Source organism: Vicugna pacos, chromosome 4 (assembly GCF_048564905.1).
Source record: "Vicugna pacos chromosome 4, VicPac4, whole genome shotgun sequence".
Classification (NCBI taxonomy): Eukaryota; Metazoa; Chordata; class Mammalia; order Artiodactyla; family Camelidae; genus Vicugna; species Vicugna pacos.
This window is the reverse complement of record NC_132990.1, coordinates 20,112,640-20,137,522: the sequence shown is the minus strand read 5'-3', so window position 1 is coordinate 20,137,522 and position 24,883 is coordinate 20,112,640. Positions and strand designations below refer to the sequence as shown.

Below are 24,883 nucleotides of genomic sequence, written 5' to 3'. Positions count from 1 at the left end.
TAATGTTAAACTAAGTTGATCTGAATTTTTTTGTAGGGCCTTAACCGTAAGCAGCAAGATATTACATAACTTTATCAGCCATAATTTATTGCTTTATTTGGCTATCTCAACTATCCAGAATATGACTGAAAACTAGAGATTATGTAATATCTCTAATAAGGCAAAATGAATGTTACAAGGACCACGTATAAAAGTTGATGTTTGTAGGTGGACTTTGTGACCATTATTCAGGGCCAATGTAGTTTTATTTTGTACATACTAACAATCTAAATGTGTAATTTTTCCACTCATAGGCAAATACAAACCACATATTAGAAGGAGATCTAAAAGGAAAATGAAAAAAAAAATCAAGCAGTCAGGGAATGTTACTGTTGAGATAAATGGTCCTATCTCACTATTTCTAAGACCATTTTTGTTTTAGAGTGTAGTAACTGATTTTGATCAGAGAGGAGTCAGTTAAAAAAAAGTCAAATTATGACTTTAATGTCCTGCTTACAGAGACAGGGAGACGTAGAGTACATTTTTAAAGATTTCAATACAAAAATAAGTTCTAACAATTATGATATTTAAAGTAGTTATTTTCAGTTTTCAGAAAACCTTGCATTATCTTTTGACCTGAATTTACTAAATTCCACTGTGTGCAACTGTAGCATGAGCTGCTGCAGATTGTAATCCTCACTCACATGGATCATACAGTTAAGTAGGGGAGAAAAACATTAAAGAAATACACAAAAGTAAAAATGCAATGGCAACAAGATTACAGAGGAAAGGTTGGTGGTATTGTCAGTTTCTATGATATGAGCACATATGTAGTAAAAGAGGTCAATAAAGACTGACCTGAGGTAGTAACACTGGAGCTGAAATCAGAAGGAAGGTCAGATAGGACTGCATGTGCAAAGCCCCTGTGGTGGAAGAATGCATTGTAAGGGCAAAGGATTGGACTGAAGGTCATTTGACCTTCAAGTCAGAGGTGGTCAGAGAATGATTTGAGATGACGCCAGAAGGTAGGTGGGAGCCAGATAGCACAGGGATTATGGGATCAGATTAAGGGTGTTTTCTATCCTAAGAGTAGTAGAAGCCATGGAAGGGTTTTAGGGAGGGGAAAGTAGCTTGATTAGATTTGAGGGGGAAAAATTATTCTATCTACAGTAAGCAATAAATAAAAGATGGAGGGCAGAATGAAGGCAGACAGAACAGTTAGAGGATTTACCAATATTGTAGACTAAGGAGTTAGTGGAGGAGAAGAATGGATTTGTTTATGAGGAATCTCTCATTTCCTGACAACACCAGATGCTTGAAGAAATTCTCCATCATCTTACAGATAGCTGCATCAGTTCTATTGGTTATTATGATTTCAATATATGCTTAATGCACAGGAAAATTACTTCTGTTGTACCAAATTGAAGTAGAGGCTGGAAGTATCTGGGTAAATGTGGATTTATAAACCTGGAGTAACCCTGAGTTCTGGGTTTCCCATCATCAATAAACCTTCTATCTTCAGATCTTTACAATGTGCTGAAAATATCTACAGTATATCCCTCCATTCCTATTGCTCCTTATTAGTTGGCTGTATGTAATCAGCTCTCCTCAGAAGGGACCTTCTATTGATGTTTTCTGAGGTATTCCTAAGAAACTGCTTGTACTTGAACTGTGCTAATACAATGCCTCCTAAACGGAATGAAGGGGAAGCAATTTATCCTTCCTTCTAAACTGATGGAGTGGGAAAGATACCAGTGTCATTCATTCAAATGACACTCATTCAAATAGAAACCAAAACCATATTTAACATAAAACTAGTGGACATGAGCCACAAAAATGCAAGCAGATGAGGGCAAATCACCAATAGTCACAAGACCTGCTTGTGGTAGAATCATCCATGTGGGAGAAAACAGAGGAAAGCAGTGGACCTGAGAATGCCAACATAGCCAAGAGGTGTGTACTGGAAAGCTGTCCAGTTCAGTCTGAGAACAGCAGCTGAAACTGGAAGGGATTTTGCTCAGTGCTATAGCTGGTGAGTTGTGAGGGGCCTCAGTAAGCTCTGAAAGGTGCTGGAATAGTCCAGGATACCAGTATTTTTAAATCAGCCAGTCACAGCTCCCTTTGGAGAAAGGACCCCACACTGAGAAGAAACTGCTAGAAGTGAAATCAAATTTTAGCAGGATAGAAACAGCAGAGACAAGGAAAGAGAAGACCAGACCAGTGTGGGGGCGGACAACTCAGCCAGCAAACGCAAATGATTTTGAACACTTCATAAAAGCAACAGGAGAGGGAGTTCTGTGAAGCTAGAAAAATCACCCTGACCCACCTCTAGAAGCTGAGGAAAATAAGCTCCTATAAAATCAAGCAACAAAACAGTATTAAGATTGAGTCTCTTACAAAGTTATTTTTTTTAAAGGAGAATAAGGAGCAGACTAATAGCTCTACAGACAGTGAAACACATGCACACAAAACAGATCACATTTTAACATAGTTACCGAAGGAGTTATAAAATATTTTAAAACAATATAGAACAACATAAATCAGAATTAGACAAACTCAGAAATGAAGTAATATATATAGGAAATCATTAGAACTAAAAGAAAAAACTTTAAGACACAGTCACAAAAAATGAGAGGTTTTGGGGCAATCTCTCACTAGAGAAAATCTTCAATATGGGAGAAAATATTAGCAACTAGAATCCATCAGTACATTAAAAATAGTATATATTGAGCAAGAAGAATTATTTTCAGGAAACTGAGGATGGTTCACTATTCTGTGGTTCACATAACATTATTTGAGCAGATGACAAGGTAAAATGACCAAAATCTAGAATGAAACTTGGGTATTTTAAAAATTGGAGTAAGGAAGACATTTCTCAGCAAAATATAAAACCCAAGAACTAAAATAGAAAATTTAACCTGCAATGTCACTGCTGGGAATTTACCTATGGATAGGATATTCCCGCAGAAGTATGTTTATATAAAAATATGTATGTGTATATGTATTACACATTATGTATTATATGAATATGTATGAATGTTCATTGCAGTACTGTCATAGTAAAAAAGACAAAGTAAATATTCATCTCTAGGGAATTGGCTAAGTAATATTATGATACAGACAGGTGGAATACTATATAGCCGTTAAAAGGAATATTATCAGCTGATATGAACCTATATTCAAGGTATATTTAAAGAAAAGAGCAATATATTTAATAATGGATATGGTATTATTCTCTTTTTTAAGTTAATAGAAAGATATACATATGTATGCTAATATGCATATAATCTTTTTCTCTGAGCACGTTTACTCATCTATTAACAGTAGTTACCCTAGGGAAGAATGCTGATGAGTGTAAGGATACAGCAAGGAGGAAAATTCTTTCCCTTTTCACTTTGTACCTTTCAAACTGTTTGCACATGGGTTTTTCCCTATGATAAGAAAATATCTGGGAGATAAGGTTATTAGGCATTTTCATAATTTAGTGCACTTTGAAAGAATTTAATAAATGTTACTAAATTTTTAGACTTTTGTTTTATTCACATTTAAAACTTTTCTATCATTATAGATAGAATATAGATATATGTTACTTGTGTCATTAAAAAATAAAAAGTGCCCAATTACATTCAAAAGCAGGGCATAAAATTGTGCATACAATGCAACTATATACAAGTATGTAGAGAAAAGAATTAATAAGAGGAAATACACCGAAATTTTAATATTATGTTTGATCTGTGAAACTAAAAAGTGATTTTTTTTCTTTCTTCTTTGCATAGTTTCCAATTTTCCAACAGTGAATGTATTCTTTCATTATAGGTAAACCTATAGTAAAGAAATAAGAAGCCCAGCATGTCTAGTTACTCTATGGGTTTCATTCTCTCTGGCCTTTTGACCCTTGCTTGCCAGCTCTGAACAGATATCAGCCATCTCATGAGTTCTGCACAGTGGATTTTGGAAAAAGGAAAGTCATTTCTCAGTTGTTCAACTTTCAAATGCCCAGTTATGTCAGTCATTGACTACTTCCTCAGGGTTTCTTCGTTTTGTAAAGGATCCTTCGATTAGCCTGGAATCATTTATGGCTCACAACACAAAGGCCAATGCGAGGAGTCATGGAGATCAGTCAGCCTAGAGGTGGTCCACTGCACTCAGGGGAGGCAGATTGTTCAAGGAGTCTGATCACTGGGACCTGCCCATCCAGGGTGACTTGCAAACTCGTGTAGAGCTGACTTCCCCAGATGTGACAGAGGGCCTGCTCATCCTGCCCACATCCACTGGCCTCTGATCCTCCATGCTGAGAGAGTTCATACTCTAATGGAATAAAAATAATACTGGTGGCATTTGTAGCAGTAGTATTATTTACCATATATTGAGCACTTATGTGACATTCTTTGAATAATCCTCACAGTAAACATTTGAGATGGGTTATTGTCATCCCCATTTTATAGAGGGCAAGACTGAGGCTCAGAGAGGTTGGGTAACATGCCCAAAATACACACAGCTAATAAAATGGGTGAATTACATTCAAATCTGCACTCTTTCCTATATACTACTATTAGAATACGATGTAGACCATGGCCAGTGCCTTCAGACAGGTACATGGTGCCAACGGTGGTGGCAATGGTGACTCTCAAAGAAAAAAGGAATTGTAGTTGATGGGGAAGATAAAGAGGCAAGCAGTGTACCTAAATAAATGGTGGCCATGGTGAAGGTGACATGGTGGAGGGCAGTCTAAATCAGCACTGTCCAGTAGAAATATAATGCGAGACATATATGCAATTTAAAATATTCTAGTAACCACATTAAAATAAACAAGTGAAGTTAACTTTAACACTATATTTTATTTAACATAATATATCCAACCATTATCATTTCAACATATGTCAATGTTAAATTATTAATGAGGCAGTTACATTCTTCTTTTTTCATACTGTATTCACAATATACTTTTATAGTCATATAGTCATACAGCTCAGTTTGGACTAGTCAAGTGCTCAGCTGGCCACATATAGTTAGGCTACCATGATGGCCAGAAAAAGGTCTAGATGGAGGGGCCAGCATGAATAGAGCCAGGAAAATGGACAAGTTTGCAAGGAGCAAATAGAAGGAGCTTCAGATTGTAGACAAGCTATGTGTTAAGATTCAAGGGGACTGACGGTGGAAAAATCAGCTCAAGATGTATTGTGGAGGTTCCTGAACACCAGAGTGTGGTGTTCGTGTTTAATTCAAGAAGTCTTTGGGCAGAGAGAAGGCTAAGTTTTGCCTTGGGCAGAAGGGTAGGCAGAAATGTTGGAGGTGAACTGAAGCAGGGAAAGGCAGGGAGATGTCCCACCCAGAGGCTCTCATGGCTGTAGAGGTTGAAAATAAAGAAGGTAGTAGGGAAATAGAAAAAAGGCTTAGATGCAGAATCATAAAAAAAAAGAACTTTTTTCTGGTTTCTTCCCTTTGTCCTCTTCCCAATTTCTGCTATTGTGTTCGCAAGATGCTTTCTAATACTTCTCTTCTTTTGAAGTTTCTCCTTTACTCCTTCTCTTAAGGATTGGGTGATAATCACTCTGGATGTCCACTTATGAGTGGGTTAAAATCTGTTCGTTTGTAAGACACCATCTTTTTTTCTGTGTGGGGGGGGATTCATTTCCTCTAATTTATTTCAGTTTTCTCACAATAACCAGGAAAATTCATATAGCCTTGTTTCTGCCCAGGATAACTATTTTTCAGACTGGCCTGATGTATAGCTGCATTGCAAGAATTAATGCCCTGGCCCTTTTCTTTCATCTTTTCCTCTGTTATTTGAAGCCATTTTCACTTTATCCTTCTGGAGATTGTTTCTGCATGTATCCTCTACTGCCGACTCTCTGCGGTACAGAGAACTACTTCCGATCCCTGTATCAGTTTCTTCTGGTTAATGAGGTTTTTCAGAGAGGCAGAGTGACATTTAGAAAGTAAAACTTGAATGACATTTCTAGCCATTCGAAATCTTTCGAATTTGGAACTGCTTTGCTAATAACCTCATAGACCAAAAGAGCTTCCTTCTTCTTTTTTTGGATACAATTATGTATGCAGGACAATTACGTATCTAGAAACAGAAATTATGTATCTAGAAATCATCTTCTCTCCTCTTCATTGCTTCAATTTTTTTTTTCAAAAAGGGCCCTACAAAAAATGGTACATTAGACAAGAAGTTCATGAGCAGTGGCAAAACAGAAATTAAGCCAAAAAAAAATCTTTCAGACATTTTGGAATGGGCAACGCAATCTGTATTAGTAGTATTTTGATACATAAAAGGGAGAATTCCCCATTCCTCCCTGTTAAAAAAAATTTATATAATATACATAGAAAGTCATGCACAAATCTTAAGTATACAGCTCAACAAATTATTTTAAAATATAAACTTCTGCACATTTTTGTAACCACAAACTAAATGAAAATATAAATACTATCAACAGAACAGAAGCCCGGCTCTTGTCCCCTTGCAATCTTGACAGTGTCCCTCTTCTCCCCCAGCACCACTACTACCTTTTCACAGCCTAGATTCTGCCTGGTTTTGATCTTTGTAGAAATGGCTTTTTTTCACTCAGTAGTACATCTGCAAGATTTACCTATGTTGTTGTATGCAGTTATAGTTCATTAATTTGTGGGAATGTGTCATATCCATCTGGAAATATCACAGTGTTTTCTATTTCCACTAATAATGAACATTTGAGGTTTTTTCCTCCTGATTTTTTTGTCACTATAATTGATTTTGCTATGAAAACCCTTGTATGTATTATTTGGGGCACATTTGTACATTCTTCTGTTGGGTGTATGCCTAGAATGAAGTCACAAGTCATACAATACGCATATGTTCTGATTTCGTAGCTAACATCAAAGATATTTTCTAAATGTTTGCACCAATTTATATTCTCACTGTCAGTGTATGGAAGGGCAATTGTATCACACTCTTGCCAACACTTAGTATTGCCAGTCTTTTTAATTTTAGCCATTTTAGTGATACACAGTGATATCTCATTGTAGTTTTAATTTGTATTCCCTGATTATTATTAATGAGGTTTAGCACATTTTCAGACGCTTATTAACCATTTGGGTATTTTCTTCATGAGAAGCCTGTGTAAATCTCTTGCTGATTATCTCAGGTCTTTTTCATTATGTACAGATGATGTAATTGTGTATGTGCAAAAATACAAAAGAATCTATAGATAAACAATAAGGATTTTAAACTAAATTTAACAAGGTCACTGAACACAAGATCAATATTAAAAATAAGTCACCTCTTTTATATTAGCAACAAAAAAAATCAGAAAATGATTTTTAAAAAATAAATTGACAATAACATAAAAAGTCTACTACTGAGAAATTGTCACAGCCAAGAGGAGCCAAAGGAGACATGGCAATTAGAGGTAATGTGGCATTCTGAATGACATCCCAGAACAGAAAAAGAACATTAGGAAAAAACTAAGGAGATCGCAATAAAGTGTGGACTTTAATTTTCTTTAAAAAGTAGCAATGACAGAGCAACTTATCTTCACCTTTGGTCTCTAAGTACGGCTCTATAATTATATTTTTGATTCAAATAAGATGACCAGAAACCAGTGAAAAGTACAACACAGCTTTTTCTCTGATATTGAGATTGATTTTTTTTCACCTTGATCATCAATGAGGATTCAGCAACTTCTCCCACTTTTTTTTTTTTTCGTAAGTGAGCAAGGGGCGTGTAAGCATGTGATGGGGTGGTAAGCATCCGTGAGAAGGGAAATCAGACTCTGCAATAAGAGACTGCCAGGGCCAGCTTCCCCCTGAAAAACACACGTTCATTTGGTGAATAAGTATTTATTTAGCAAATATTTATTAAGTATTTCATAAAGAAAAAAGTGAATATTGTCATTTTAATTGTCTTTCAATTAAGTTTTACTATTGCCTTGATTGTATGTCTTGCATATTCTTTTTGAGGTTTATTCCAACATATTTTATGCTTTATTATTGTTGTTACAGTCATGAGTAAAATGATTTTTTTTTAATTTTCTAATTTGGTGGGGGACTAATTTTTCCTTACCTTTTCATACAAATATGTATATATGAAAATTGCTAATTTTAGTTTTTTATCTGGACAACTTTGCAAATACTGTCTCAAAGTTTTTGGATGATTTTTCAAAATTTTAGATACATTGCCTGCAATTAAAAAATAAAAATTAAAGGACTGAAAATGTCAAGTGTGATGAACATTTGGAGCACCTAGGACTGCTGTTCACTGTGTAAATATGTACAACTACTTTAAAAAACATTGTCTAGCAAAGCTGAAAATAAGCATGGCTTATTACCCAGTATGTCTACTCTTAGCAGTTGCTCTGGAGAAAATCATGTAAATTTGCATCAGGAGATAAGTAAAGAGTATTCATAGCAGCACTATTCATAATAGTCCCAAACTAGAAACAGCCTGAATATCCCTTAAAATTGTACAGATAAATATGATGTAACCTATGCTTATAGCAGCGTCCTAAATAACAGTAAAAAGTAAGAATCACAACTATGCGCACAAACAGGGATAAATCTCACAAACATAATAGTGAGTGAAATAAACTCAAGTCAAAAGAATACATATTCCATTCATATAAAGAATTAAAACAGGCTGAACTACGCTATATGATTTCGGGGTAAAATGATAAAGAAACGCAAGGAAGGGATACCATAAAATTCAGGGTAGTGGTTACCTTTAGTGAGAAGGGGTGAAATTATGTTCAAGAAAGGATGCACAGGATGGTAACTGGTGGTGAGGTTTCCGGAGTGTTGCAAAATCTGATTGTTTGTATTGGTTGGTAGCTACATAAGTATTTGCTTTAATTATTCATTAAAGTTTATACTAATGTTTTATGCACTTCTGTGTATGATTGTTGTATTTAACAATTTAAAGTTTAGTAAGTAAGAATTGAAGCTGTGCATGTGTATTTACTCTTACCTAAATCATTTAGCTGAAAATCTTGAACAATGTCGACCACAGGAGTATAATGTTTCCCCCACTCCTTGGTTGTCTAAATTATAATGAGAATCAGTAGAATTGGAAAGCAGGCAGAAGACGAAGAGCAATTCAAGCTCACTGTGAGCGCTAAGAATCCCTTCAATCTGGTGTGATGATGATGTGTATGAGCCGTTCTCAAAGCGTGATCTGAGGATCCCTGGGGTTCCCAGGTACTCTTTCGCGGGTCTTCAAGATCACCCATTTTCCAACTACATATCTGTGTGGGAATGGATTTCCTTCAAAGACTTGAAACAAAGCAATATATCACAAGAGACTGAATGTAGAACAGATATGTGAACCCAGTTGCCTTCTATTCAGCCAGGCATTACTAAAACATTTGCAAAACTAAAACATTTTCATTCATTTTTTTTTATTTTGGAAATGTAGTTATTTTTCATAAAAATGTGTTTTATGTTAAGATGTAATAGGTTTACTTCGTTACTTTTTAAAGAATAAATATTTAAAGTATTCTCAGTTTTCATTTCTAACATGGTAAATATCAATTAATATAACCCACATGAACGCAATCTCTTTGAGGGGGAGTCTCAATAATTTTAAGAGCATCAGTGGGTCCTGAGACCAAATCTGTGAACATCTGATGTTGATAGTATTTACAAGTACCCACTTGGGTGGTTAATTAAATATGAGTATTATTTGTTTATAATAACCATCTTTTGTTATTGGTTGCTGCATTCAAATCACAGAATAACAAATGTGACCTTTTTTCCTGACCTTGGGTAGCGACTATGATACGAGATTACACTTGAGTTAAGTCCATTGAAAAAGGATGAGGATGGGAAATATTGAGGACACAGGAGAGGAGGTAGAGCTTGGTTCAGAAACAATATTCTCCACACTCTTCAGTGGTAATCTCACCGAGAGTCCTAATGTCACTGAAGAAACTTGTCTCACCAACCTAGAGAGTTCGTGTGAAACTTAGCGACCACAAAGGAAGAGCCCATACCCAGGGTGAGGGAAGAATCTGTCTTCCCAGTCTTCCACCTGCCTCACTCTGACCCTCCCTCAGTGCCTGAGGCTGATTCTGCCCAGGCTGGGGTTTCCCTGTACCCACAGCCAACAGCTGATGGGGTAGAGACTCCACTTTCTGGCCTCCAATCTGGTGTGAAGATACAGAGTATGCAGCTAAGATCTAAGAACCACTGGTTTCAGATACTTTCTCTCCCATTTCCCTCTCTCACATTCTGGATGTCTTGTCACAGGCCTTTGACAAGACTCATTCCTCAGTTTCCCTCCTGGTCGCCTCAGGAATCAGCTGGGACTAGGCCACTTTTCTGGGGGCCCTGCCTTGCTCTCACTAACTCTCCAGAGCACACACAGCTGGAGGGTCCTATACTCTGTGCCCCCCATCAACCCAGAATGCTCCCATCCAATGGTCGATGGCCCAGGAACACAGAGTTTCCTACCTGTCCCTCAGTGTTTGCTGTCAGGACCCGGCTTCTGGCGACTGGCCCTCTAGACACACATGCCTGTCTGCATCAAGCCTGGATTGGCTTTTCCCTTCAGATACCAGGCAGGTTTCTGAGTTTATTTAATTTTCACCCTCACTCTTAGGGTGGATTAAAGCAGGCCAATCTAGGGTTGAGAAGATAATTAATTAACGCATTTCCAGCAGTTGCTGAATAAGCATTGTTCCCTTCCCTCTGCTAACACATGGGCACGTCTTACTGTCTGTGTTCCGTGTGAGTTTCCTGTCCCTGAGGCAGTGTCTGAATCTTTAAAGTGAAACAGCCCAAAGCAAAACTCTCCACGTAGTTAAAACTTACAAGTAAATTTAGTTTTATTTCATCATCAAGGATTATATCATGAACTGAGGAATGTAAAAGTAGCAATGATGCAACAAGTTGAAAAGGAAACTAAATGCAAGTTGCCAAACTGCATTTGAAGAATGAGACTGGGATTCCCCTCCGGCCTGGCGTCTTGGCTGAGTCGAATGCACTGAGTGTTCACGGAGCACAGGATTCTTCTGACTGCCTGCAAGAGGCCTTTGTCATTCTGGTGGAAATTTTTAGTTCCTGAACTCTAGGGAGAACCAAAGAACCAGTGGGAGAAGGTGTGTCCTCATAAACAGCTTGCATGTGTGCCAAGTACTACTATTCTGAGCTGGCACTAGGATGTCTCCTGGAAAGCTCTCTTGTAATTGCGTCATCTTCCTGACCACAGACCCAGAACATCAGGGAATAATCTAACCAGATTCCAATAGAAGATCTAATAACCATTCTGAGCACATTAAATAAATTAAAGTAATTAATTCTCACCACAGGTTAATGAAGGGGTATTATTATTATCTTAGTTTTACAGATAAGGACATTGGGCACAGTCTTCCCTTCCTTTGTTAAGAAATTTCACAATAACATCCAACTCTCCAAGTTTTAGCGGAAATATTCAAGGCCTGGTACAACTTTCCCATCTCGCACTTCTAGACCCCTTCTAGGGAGAGAAACTTGATCTTGTTCCAAGCTCTTCTTTCTTACTCATTTCTTCTTTTCATAAGATGTCCAATTTTGCCAAACCTATGATTTAGTTCTTGCTTCCAAATGGCCTGTATGTCATCACCAGCCTTTATCCCATTGGCCAATTCTTTACCTGTCCTTCTATATCCATCTATCAATCCTAAAGTACCAATTATTTGGTAATGCCTGTCCAGTTTACAACCTGTCTCCATGCCTTGGCTCCTTGTAAATACAGCGCTTCCATTAGAAATCTTTCTGTTCTGAAATGGATGGCTAATTTTTTCCATCTCCTCCAGAAAACTAGACTTTGTAAGACTGAACTTTGTATTCCCAGTCATTAGCACAGTGTCCAACCACCCATGGTAGGAACCTACCTAAGTATTGTTAACTGAATAAATACTATGCTAGGAATATATGCTTTGATGAGCTTCCGACTATCAAATTGCAAGGAGTTGTCTCAGCCCTATACATATTCATGATATACTCATGAGCACATTGCTAGGCAATGTGAACAAAGGAAGAAGAATACAATTCAAAATAGAATACAATTTGTCTTGATAAAACTTATTGTTTTAGACAAGTTTAGCCCCAGTACATGAGGGTCTTTTTGCTGCTTCTTAGAAGCAGCATGGTGTTGAATCTAAACGAAATAGAAATTCACCTTCCAAAGTTTTTAAACAGCAATATAGGTCTTCCCTATAGCATCTTAAAGATAAAGTTGGAAATTATATCATAAAATTCTTCAGGAAAACATACTTAGTTCCTGTGACAGAGGGATTGCGCTATTTTTCAAATGACTTAGGATTTTCCCACTGGTTTGAAATGTCACTTTTATTATACGCAAAGTTTCACTAAATGTAATGGTCTTATCCTCGATCTCTGTTCTGTTTTCCTGATTAAGTTGTCTATTCTTACAATACTAACACTTGGTTTTGATTTCTACAGCCTTAGAGGATCATTTGATATTTGTTAAATTAAGTTTATCTGCATATTTCTCCCTTTCTCAGATTTTCTTGTTAATTATTTCATCTTTATAGGTTTTATAGTCAACTTGTCAAGTTCTATCTAAAAATCTTGGTGAGGTATAGCTTAGGAATGCATTGAATTTATATATTAATACACAATGTACCAATTTAAAAGTGTGCAATCTATTTTTATATGCTAATAGAGAAAAATCTCTAAGATCTGTCAGTAAATAAAAATAAATTAGAAATTTATATAGAGAGAATAATATTTATGTAATATATGCTAAATATTTCTGTGTATTTACATTTACTAAATACATGGGGAAATGTCTAGAAGGATACACATTAAATCATTAACAGTGTGGGGCTGGGGTGGATCCTGGCCAAAGGTAGACTTTTATTTGTATGAATTGCTTGAAAATTTAACAATGACAATATATTCACGTATATTTTGTAAATATAAATAAGCTTAAGAAATCCTCTTTAGTTCTTTAGAGTCGCACTTATCATGGCAGTTACTTGTTCTCACATCTCCCTTGCCATCTGAATTTCTCTATATAATTACCACAACACGCACAGAGATGAATAGTTATTTACTGAGTGATTACTACGTACACAGATAATACATAACCACAGCAGTAACAGATATTTTACATCTAAGTTATTCCTATATGCCAGGTATTTTGCACTCATTACTTATTTAATCTGATAAGTGTCTGAAGTAGATATTATTATTAACCCCATAATAAGGCTGTGAAAATTGAGCTATAGAAAATTTAGGCAACTTGTACAGCAGCAAACTGGGAAAGTCTAAGAAGGGTTCCTGTTTTCAAGAAACCTATGACCAAAGAAGAAGACAAGACTAGCACGCTGGAGAAAATCAGAAAGAACTCAGTATTCATAAAAACGCTAATTGTTATGTCAACACAACTACTATTTATATGGATTTACTTTTTCACTTTTATTAACACTGTAGGACCTCCCTGCAGTGCCCTGCAAACGAGGTAAGATATTAGGAGAGGGGAAGTCACGATCACCAGTCTAAAGGATCCATTAATCAGCATCACTTAAATATTCTTCTGCTCAAAGTTCTGGACTAGGTGACTTGAGTTAAGATCATCGGTGATATAGGGTTTTATTTCTTCCTTACCAAATTAGATGTCTGTGTCTTTCACTTTTATGGGGTAGTCATCTTCAGTCAACTAAATTAGGTATTCCAACCCCTATTCTTGGATTCTTTGGTATTCCCTCACACTCTGCTGAATGGTAGTTTGTTTCCTGATGTCTTCTATCTAATCAAAAATTAATTGCAAAATTGTGCCATACACTAATAAGAATCCATTTTCAGATTGAATACCCATGATTCTGAATCTGAGAGATTCTGATATTTCTTCATTATCTTTATTTCTCCGAGATATACCACCTGCTAACCTCACCTTTCTTCTCCTTATGCCAACTGTCTAGAAGACTATGAATAACTTGAATGCAGAAGTAAAATCTTATTCAACTTTGTGTTTTAGCACCTAGCATCACACCTACTATATAGTGCAATGTAGGAGTGCAAACAATATTTAAGTGAATAAGAAGAATAATGACAAAAATATTACAACTTATTGTCATAGGGGAGTTCTGAGAGTCAAAATAATGAATATGAAACCATTTTGGAAAATAAGAGGGTGTTATAAAGTAAATTATGATTAAATTAATCCCAATTCTAGGGATACTTTCTTCAATTTTGTGTTTGAAACATTTTGTCTTTTTTTAAAGAAAAGCTAGATTTATTTACAGATATATTATATTATCATTTTTTTAACATTTTTAATTGATTTATAATCATTTTACAGTATTGTGTCAAATTCCAGTGTTCAGCACAATTTTTCAGTCATTCATGGACATATACACACTCATTGTCACATTTTTTTCTCTGTGAGTTTCATAACATTTTGTGTATATTTCCCTGTACTATACAGTATAATCTTGTTTATCTATTCCACAATTTTGAAATCCCAGTCTATCCCTTCCCACCCTCCACCCTCCTGGCAACCACAAGTCTGTATTCTCTGTCTATGAGTCTATTTCTCTCCTGTATTTATGCTTTGTGTTTGTTTGTTTTTGTTTTTGTTTTTTAGATTCCACACATGAGTGATCTCATATGGTATTTTTCTTTCTCTTTCTGGCTTACTTCACTTAGAATGACATTCTCCAGGAGCATCCATGTTGCTGCAAATGGCATTATGTTGTTGGTTTTTATGGCTGAGTAGTATTCCATTGTATAAATATACCACCTCTTCTTTATCCAGTCACCTGTTGATGGACATTTAGGCTGTTTCCATGTTTTGGCTATTGTAAATAGTGCTGCTATGAACATTGGGGAAACCAGAAGTAAAACAAGAAGACAACCTATGGAATGGGAGAAAATTTTTGCAAATGAAACCGACAAAGGCTTGATCTCCAGAATATATAAGCAGCTCATACGACTCAATAAGAAAAAAATAAACAACCCAATCCAAAAAATGGGCAGAAGACCTAAACAAGCAATTCTCCAAGGAAGACATACAAATGATCAAAAGGCACATGAAAAAATGCTCAATATCACTAATTATCAGAGAAATGCAAATCAAAACTACAATGAGGTATCACCTCACACCAGTCAGAATGGCCATCATTCAAAAATCCACAAATGGCAAATGCTGGAGAGGCTGTGGAGAAAGGGGAACCCTCCTACACTGCTGGTGGGAATGCAGTTTGGTGCAGCCACTGTGGAAAACAGTGTGGAGATTCCTCAAAAGACTAGGAATAGACTTACCATATGACCCAGGAATCCCACTCCTGGGCATATATCCAGAAGGAACCCTACTTCAGGATGACACCTGAAATATTTTGAATACAAGAATAAGAAATGAGATATTGGGAGTGCTCAAGTGTAGAAAACTTACTCACCCTCCCTTTCTCAGCCTTCTCCGAGAGTCTCCCGTGACTTACGTGCTTCTCCACTAACCCTTGAAGTATCTCCAGTTCTTATAAACACCAAGCAGGCAATTGTGTCCATTCCCTGGGCTTTACTCCACAGATCTCCCTTCCACCTCTAACCAATGTCTTGGGGAATCACATCCAACCCCTCCTCAAAATGTCCGTTGTTCTGTGAATGGTGGACTCCCCCATTGCCTCTTCATTCAAAAACCTTGCTTAGGCTTATTCAGGCTTTGGGTAGGTTTTATTCAAAAAGTGTGTGCAAGCAAAAATGATTTTTTAAAATTTCTTTTATTTCCCATAGCTTAAAAATGAACAGCAATCTTGTACAAAATATAATATTAAACAAATATTTTATGAAAAATAAATATTTAAATATTATGAACAGCACATTTCAAATAATTTAAATAAATAAAATTACAAACTTTTTTCAGCTGTAGCAAATAGATTGTGCATTTCTCTGTTTTAAACAACTTATTGTAACTTTTAACATTTGATAGAGTTTTATAATAATCCCCCACATTTGCTATTACTTATTTTTCACTTGGCATAAAAATAAAGTTAAAGATTGCATTTTCAGTCTTAGAAAATAACCATTTAGTCAATCAGATGAACCGATCTCAGCCTCAATATCTTGCTCATTTCCTGAGTTTTCCGATGAGCTTGTTAACAAGGACCAACCGATTTCTGATTTCCACCCTGACCACCTCCCAGGCACAGAGGCTGTATTTTTTCTCTTTCAGGTAGAGACTGATTCCTTCGAAGTAACTCTTCACAGCCAGGCTGGAATTCTCGCTTCCCAGGGATGACTGTCCCACCTTCTTTTCCTCCGACAAGCATGGCTCCAGACCATCCAGCTGCAGATCAAGTACCGTGAGGAATCTCTTCCGGAGGGTCTTGTCCCAAGCCGCTGCAGAGTCACTTGTGCTGAAGAGGTTGAAGGTCTGCTGAAGCATCTTATGCACGACATCTATGGCTTGTGTCTTCTCAACCTGGTTCCCATCGACAAGTGTCTGAGGAAATCTGAAGTCAGTCCTATCCTTCAGACAGGACCAAATGGAGATTCTTTCCATTTGCCACAACAGTGTGTCGGTTTCTGAGTTGCCATGGCTCCACGGCAGCTCACACCCCAGGGAGCAAGAGGCGCTGGAACACAGCATCACCAGGGCCAACAACGCAGAGACTGGGAGGGCCATTTGGAAGTGGAAGATCGTGCAGAACTGCCTAAAGGGGAAGTTTCAGCAAGTTCTGAGGTCTTTGGGTGATGAGTGCCTTTTAAACTGTGAGGAAAGAAACTTTCATTTTCTGGTGTTTTCCACTTTTTGCCCTTTCCTTTCCCTTTCCACTTTTCTTTTTTCAGAGCCAATTAAAAATGTGCATTTAGTGACATGAGCACCTAAATGGAGGACTCCAAACCACGTGTGTCACAGCAGTATCTACACAACATTATAACATGTTTTTCATACCTCCTGGGTTGTTCTAGGGGAAGAAAGTCTAGTCAAAGTCAGAGAAAGGAGGAATGTTTGCACAATAAATGATAGCTTTCCAGGTCAGCAGGAAATGGATAAAGAGCTTATAATAGAGAAGATTTTGATTGTTCTTATTTTTTTCCTTATTTACACTTTTCCTCCTTCTTTAAAAAATTTCAATTGTGTATGTACTTTAAAGATATCACCTGAGTTCATCTTAAACTCACTGAAGATATTGTTTGGCCAATAATATCACTGATAACATTTATTTAAAATAAGTTATGGTGCACCTATGGTTGGCCAGGCACTTTGCTAGGTGCTGGTTTCCCTAAAAAATTCAACTTTGCCTCTGTGTGATTCTCTCTCCTCTACTAAGTACAACATTTCACTGTAAAAACTTTGCCTCAGCCATTGCGCAATAATACAGGTCATCTCATCTCCTTAGATATTTCATTGAGAAGTGGTATCCTACCACATGCTCAGCGATCATAAGGCTTCCTTAGTATTCAAAGCCTGTGATGACATGTCTATTGACTCTGTAAGATACAGATTATTTTTAATAATATTAATGGCAGCAATCTTTAATTATATACAGCCCATCAGCAAAGTGTTTTGCAAACATTTCATTTAATCTTCACAGCTTCCCTATGAGATAATTACTATAATTATTTACGTGTTTGCAAATGAGGAAACTCAAAACTCAGAGAGGTTACTTCACTTGCTAAAAGTCACGATTAATTACAGAAGTGGTACTTTACCACTATACTATTCTGCCTCCACGTTTCTCCTCATTCACTGTAAGCATTCTCCTTTAGCTACACTCTGTACAATTGTAATTAAGTAATCCATTTAATTATTTAACATCTGACTGCCCTGATAGACTGTAAGCTCCCCTGAGGATGGTAATCCCAGATCCCTAGTGCCCAGCAAGGTGTCTGTCACGGAGGAGGTGCACAGAGGGCTCTCTGTCCCATAGCAGGTACTAAAAGAACTACAAACTCCAAAGAGTGAACAGACCTAGAATTTGAAGACTGTGTCAGAAAAAGATAGTCTTAGAGATAGTAAGAGGAATTCTGGAAAATTTCTAAAAATGTTATCTCAGATGGGAACAGGGAGTTTCAAAAGTCTGGTAGAGCTCAGTAAAACACACCATTTGAAAGGCCGGACTGGAACTTAGAAGGTGCAAAGGGAGCTGTATCCTCTTCACGTGTATTGTAACATCTCTGGAATGAGCGAATGGCTCTTTTTGTGACTAATTGGAGAGTAAGAACGCGCTATGTGTTTATCTCAGACAGGAAGAACATTGTCGGAGGAGGCAGCCCAATCCAGGGTCTAGAACAGTGGACTCTGGGGCTAGACTGCCTGGGTTTATGTCACAGCTCTAACCTGTACTGCTTATGTGACCTTGGGGCCCTCAGTTTTCTCCTCTGATATGTGGAAATTATCATATCTATTTCATTGGATTGTGAAGACTGGATGATGTAATGTACTTACAATGCTTGGACAAAATAAGCATTCAACATCTGTTAGCTGTTCGCATAATGGGGACACATCCAACTATGGGAACTGGATAGAAGTTTCCCTGACATAATCTGCTTCCCTTCCTTTTATTCTCAGCTCACTAAGAAACATTTTTATTTCTAATGTCATCTGTTATGTGAACATGATGCCCTGTCCGAATGACTAACATCTATTAGCTTCCAGGTAAGAGCTGACTTCTCACACATGAATAAAATGGCCATCCGGTCTATACTCTATAGTCACTTGAGTGTGAGTTAGTATGATTAAATCCTCTGAATCTGATCATCTCCATGGATAGTGAAAAAATTAAACAGACAAATAAATAAATGGATACTCTCATTTAGCAAAGCTGAAAACTAGCCTTTTAGGTAACAACCTGCCTTAAAGAGCCAGCTGCCCTCCTCCTGACCCTGTCTGCAGCTAAAACAATCTCACATGGGTTGGTTTGAAATCTGTCACTCTAAAGCTCTTAATCCCTGATTTGTGTGGTTAAGTGATATTTTGTCATTTGAACAGGGAAGTTGTCACTTTTTTTTTTCATTCTCGGCATTTACTTTCCACTTGCCCGTGTGCATTACTTTTTCACAACTGCTTACTTTTACTTTCTAGGAATGTTAAATGAAAGAGGAAAGTTTTGACATCTTGAAAATCAGAAAGGAAATATGTTACCTCTTCTTTCTACTTAACTTTTTTCTTCCTTTTTTTTGCAACAAACCTCAAAGTGGAAATAGAAAAGATTGCAGGAACATTAGGACAACTTCTGTAAAATGAAAATACAAATACAGAGGGAGAGGTAACAATATGAAAACTATATGAAAATAGCAAAGAAAAAAATAGTTTGCTTAACCATTTCTTGGACCGAGCTAGGACAGTGGCCTGGGCTATGACAAAGAGGCTTCCAGGAAGCAGCAGAGACACACTCTACCTGCTCCAACACCTGGACAGTAGTGGTAGCTGCACTTTACTCTCCTTGAGGGCAAGATTAGAGGTTCAATCATCTTAGTGTAGGCTGAGCCCAGAGCAATGATTGGCACATAGTAAACGTTCAGTGATTTTCTCAATTAAGGAGAGTAAATAGGACCAAATTTAACACATTAGAAATTCCACAGCAAAGAATAAGGTGAGATCCGTGCATTTAAAGATCATGTATCTTTCACACCTGAGCAGCTCTTCCAAGAGGACTATCGAGAGGCAGGAGAAAGATTTTTTACAGGAGCCAAGCAACACTTCCTTAACAGTCGATCTTATCAGGAAGAAAGATCCAGATAACTCTATCATTAGCTCAAAGTTGATTTTTGTTAAGACAATAAGCATTCCTTTGAATTAGAACTTCTAATTTTTTAATGAATAAATTGTACTTCAATTGTAAGAATAAAGAAAGAGTTGAAACTAATGACAAATTTCCAGGCCCTTGAAGAGAAGGAAAGTCCAAAATGGGGAAGTACAAAGATCTGGGGAAAATTCAAAAAATGAAAACTTTCAGATTCAACACTATAGATGCACACAGACAGAAGATTCTTGGAGAAACTGGACAAAAGCTCATAATCTCTCATCTCTCCCGGAAGGCTTCCTCGTGGAGCTAACCAGTGGCTCGTTCAGTCTCTTGCCTGATGGCACTGGTGATGTTCTTCCCCAGCCCTGTCCCCTCCATTCTCTGTGGCCTGCCTCAGAGCCTGGACTTGGGAAAGCAGGACACCTTCACAGATCTGGACCAAATGGGGACAACTTCTCTTCTTTCCTGTCTGAAGTACAGGATTGATTTCAAATTCCCCCAGGAGATGGTGGATGGCAGCCAGCTCCAGAAGGCCCAGGCCATCTCTGTCCTCCACAAGATGCTCCAGCAGATCTTCAACCTCTTCCACACGGAGCGCTCCTCTGCTTCCTGGGACACCACCCTCCTGGACAATCTCCACACTGGACTCCATCAGCAGCTGGAGGACCTGGACACCTGTTTGGTGCAGGTGATGGCAGAGCAAGACTCTGCCCAGGGAAGGGCGGGCCCTACACTGGCCGTGAAGAGCTACTTCCAGGGACTCCATCTCTACCTGAAAGAGAAGACATACAGTGACTGTGCCTGGGAAATTGTCCAACTGGAAATCAGGAGTTACTTTCTTTTCATTAACAAGCTCATAGGAAAACTCAGGGAGTAAGAAGGAACCTGATTCTCAGGGACTGGTGTCCCAGCTCAGACTCTTAATTGTTCAGTCATTTCCAAAACTGTTATTTTTGCTTCAGCTATAAAATAATTTGAGTCATATTTAGTATATGCAGTAATATTAAGCATATTATTATCCAACTATTTCCAGAATTGAAGGAAATGTAACTGATGACCTGTGGCTGAATCTCATGTTATAAAATAAATATTATGCATGTATTTTATTTATTTATTTATTTGTTTGTTTGTTTGTTTGTTTGTTTATACTAAGTCATCTACTTATTTTTATGGTATTTGCATTTATATGTTCTATTTTTAATGTAAGAATATGTTACATTGTCTTTAATAAAATTTTTACCTTTTTACTTATTAAATTTGGGATCTGGGGCTACACAGGAGAAGTAAAAGATGCTTATGGTGGTGAGTATCATTAGATTACCTTCAGTTTTCCCAAGGGAAGTAATCCAAAGTATGAGACTTGAAGAATGAGGCGCTTGTTAAATAACACATGAAAAGCAAAATTTCCCAGAGTTAGAAAAAAAATCTGCATAGAGTGGCCTTGTAGCAGGAAAGGGCCCCTACATTTAAAGAAGTGAAAAAGACCAGAGTGGGTGAACTGGACTGACAGGTATAGAGTGTGGCATGTAATGAGGCTGGAGAAAGGCAAAGAGGTCCAATAATAGACTTGGTGGAAGATAGTAGATTTTTATCTTAAAAGCCAAGGAAGTTACTTTAGGATTTAAAGCTAGAGAGTGGCCTTGACCAGAGCAGGTGCAGGGAGATTGTTTAAACTAGAAGTTCTCAAAGTGTGGTCTGTGGGCTCCTGAGAGTCCCCAAGACACTTTAAGGGATCCACAAAATCAGAATTATTGATCTTGATATTATAATAATACCAAGACATTGTTTTTTTTTTCCACCACATTAGCAACTTGTGCCAGTGGTGCAAAAACAATGGCAAGTAAGACTGCTCGTGCCTGTGTCAATCAAACAAGTGGCACCAAAATGTACTAGTAATTGTTATATTTTTCACTGTAATGCACTTGAAGTAAAAAAAACAAAAAACAAACAAAAACAGTTTCACTTAAGAATACCCTTGATGAAATAGTAAGATTTTGAATTTTATAAAATCTTGGCTTTTGAGTACACATCTTTTTAATATTCTCTGTGATAGTCTTTTTAATGTTCTGTGTGACAGGCACATTTCCTGCATGCAGGATGATTGTTCTGAGGAGAAGCGTGTACATATGTGATTGAGTCAGCAGCTAAGCCAGCTGCTCTTGGTGGAGGGTATAGCTCAAGTGGTAGAGCGCATGCTTAGCATGCGAAAGGTCCTGGGTTCAATCCCTGGTACCGCCCCTAAAAATAAAATCCAATTACCTCTCCCTCTAAAAATACATAAAGTCACCTAGAAGTGTGAAGAAAAAGATACTTCAACAAACTAGCCACTCTTCACAAAATCCATTGTTACACCAAAGACAGACAAATGATGGTGATTTAGATTTAGGCATTTAACAGACGTTTTCTCAAGATATTTATTAAATGAAACTTCAAGGAAAATATTTGTTGCCAATGATAAGAGTTGCACTTCCAGTAAACAATTAGAATTTTTGAAGATCTACCACTGCGATCTTGACAAACTTCCCAATACTTAAAGGCTTTTATAATGACAACAATGGTGATGTTAACAAATCAATTACTCAGTTATACAACTTCAAATATATATAGATTTGTAAGATCTGAATACCTCAGTGAACCATTATTTTCCATATGACCAATGTCTGTATTATAAAATTAAGCATAGGTAGAAAAGACCTATTCAAACAGCAAGTCAGACTGATAGGTTTATATGTAACAGAATTTTTAAAGTTCATTGTTTTGGCTTTAGACTCCACATTGCAATTACTCTTTAAGAAATTATCACTTACCAAGCTCTGGTTTGATAAATGATGCATTATACGAAAGTATATTCTGGTATCAAATCACCTTTATATTTCTAAGATACTGTTTTTAATCATGATGAATTAGTTTGTTAATGCGATTTTGAATTCTGTCACACTGGAGACAGCATATGGATTTGAGGAAATACTGATTGGGTTTGAATCATAATTCCACTCCTTAATAGCTTCTATTATATGTTGTTCTTGTACATAATAGGTACTCAATAAATGATAGTTACTATTATCTAAGGACAGCAGCAGAGAATAATGTATTATTTAAGAGCTTGGTCGGGTTGTTGAGAAGGTAAAAATACTTTCTGTAAAGTGTTTAGTATACTCCCTGTTGCAGAGTGAACATTCAATAAACGTTAGCTTTTATTATTTATATTAATGTTATTTCGAATTCTTTTATTGACTTTCATGAGTGAGGCCAGTCTATTTTCAATTCATACATTTGATAAAGCTATGAGTTTACCTCAGTGTGCAATTTTGATTTCTTCTGCAAATTTTAAAAGTAGTGATTTAATTTCCATTACTTCCTAAATTTCTCGTTTTTTTTACTCTGACTGGATTATAATTTATTAGTCTGATTTGAAACATCTAAATGATTACTTTACAAATTACTGTAAAATTAATTGCAGGCATTGTGATCTAAGCATAAAACATAGTAATTTTGCTCTGGAGGAATGACTGGTATTTTCTTTTAGTCTAATATATGATAATTTTCATAAATGATTCATAAATATTTGAAGGAATTTTTTTCCCATTTTAGGTTATAGTGCCCCAGAGCCTTAACCACAAATTTGCTCTTTTAAATCATAGTTTCAATTCTTCTTATCCTTATTATTTTTCTATATTATTTTTATAGACTAATAACATTGTGCTAAAATGTCAGTGCTACCATGTTTCTGTTCATGTTACCATATATTGGTAAAATTTTTCTTAATGTTTTACATTATTTGAATTTTAGTTCCATGCCTTTTATATAACTTAATTATAGATCCAATTTGTTTCTTATATATATCAATCTTTTTTCTAAAATTTAACACATTTTCATTGAATTCCCACAGACTGCAATATTGATATTAATCATTATCAGTATCTCTCTGATATTAATATTGCCACTTTTAATTTCTTCCCTTTGTTGCATTTTCTTGCTCTGTCTTTGCCCATTTCTTTTTAAAACTTTTTTACTATTATTTAGCATTGTTTGATTTTAGGCTTTTCTCCCTATTCAAAGTAATAGTGGGATTACTGTTTCAAACCAATCAACAAGTTTTTCTTTTAATAGGGAAGTTTAAGCAGTTTATATGTATTATCTTAACCATTATATGTTTGGTTGTCAAATGTATTGACCTATGCTTTACTTTTAACATTACTTCTGTATGTCTTTGACATATGATACTCCTTTCAATTCTCCAATTGTCATTAATTTTTAAATATATATTTAAAAGCAATTTAGATTTTTCTCTTTATTTTTGAATGAAAACTTTCAAAATTAAAATTGCAAAAATTAAGGTATTGTACTGTTTTTAACTGATTTTTCTGTTTATTTCCAGTTCTTACTGGGACTGTTTCTTTTAGTCCAAACTGTAAGTGTGCATAAGAGACATCGTATGAATAGATACATATGTAAATTTATGTTCATATATAAACAGATAAGAAGGTCCAAAAAGTAAGTAAGTAGAAATTGACTCTATTTTTTAGAAAGTAGAAATACATTAATTTTGAATGCTCTTAGAATGACAGTACATTGGATGCAGTGTGCTAAATTAGTGCCATATAGCCCAAATCTAATCACTGGAAATTTTTACTAATCATGTGGTCAGTAAGGCCGTAATCAACTTGAATTAAACAGTTTTCATTTTAAGATAAAGCAATGAGTCTGATATTCTTATCCACTTGTAAACTGGCTCTGAAGACAGTTCTCATCCTGGAATGCAAAATCTTTTTGAATGACGATAATACTGTTGACATCATTTAGTCTTTATAGCTTCTGACACGTTTTTCAGACTTGTATTAGAACTGCATCCAAGTGCATGTACAGTCAAGGGAACAACGGAAAGATCTACGTGAGTGTCACATAGACTACTCCTTCTGGGTGGCCGCTCCCCAACCTTGAACCAAGAAGGCAGGTGAATCGACTCATGTCTGAGGGCACAGCGTAAGCAGCAGCAGTCACTTCATCACACTATGCTCTCTGTGTGTTACTGGAAGCCTTTAATGGCCTTTCTTTAGTGATTCACTCTTCAGTGTTGAGCTGGATTAAGCCAAAGCCGGGAGAGAATAAAGGTTTTAGGCAACCTTTCTCCTCCGTGTTCCAGGCCCTCAGCTTTGGAGTCTTCGACTAGTGAATGACACATTCCTTAACCAAAGCTATGTAAACTTGAAGTTATCCTGCCATCTGCT

General features: G+C 36.6%; 2 protein-coding genes across 2 annotated transcripts; one reads left to right on the top strand and one right to left on the bottom strand.

Annotated features, from left to right (window-relative positions):
- Window positions 1–16,030: 16,030 nt before the first annotated feature.
- On the bottom strand, window positions 16,031–16,588 carry LOC102540000 (interferon alpha-6-like). The gene has a single exon (XM_006208257.3). It carries the CDS (start codon window positions 16,586–16,588, stop codon window positions 16,031–16,033), a length of 558 nt encoding a protein of 185 aa, XP_006208319.1.
- A 3,404-nt stretch (window positions 16,589–19,992) lies between these two features.
- On the top strand, window positions 19,993–20,532 carry LOC102527849 (interferon omega-1-like). The gene has a single exon (XM_006208295.2). The coding sequence runs from the start codon at window positions 19,993–19,995 to the stop codon at window positions 20,530–20,532; it is 540 nt and encodes a 179-aa protein (XP_006208357.2).
- The last annotated feature ends 4,351 nt before the right edge of the window (window positions 20,533–24,883 follow it).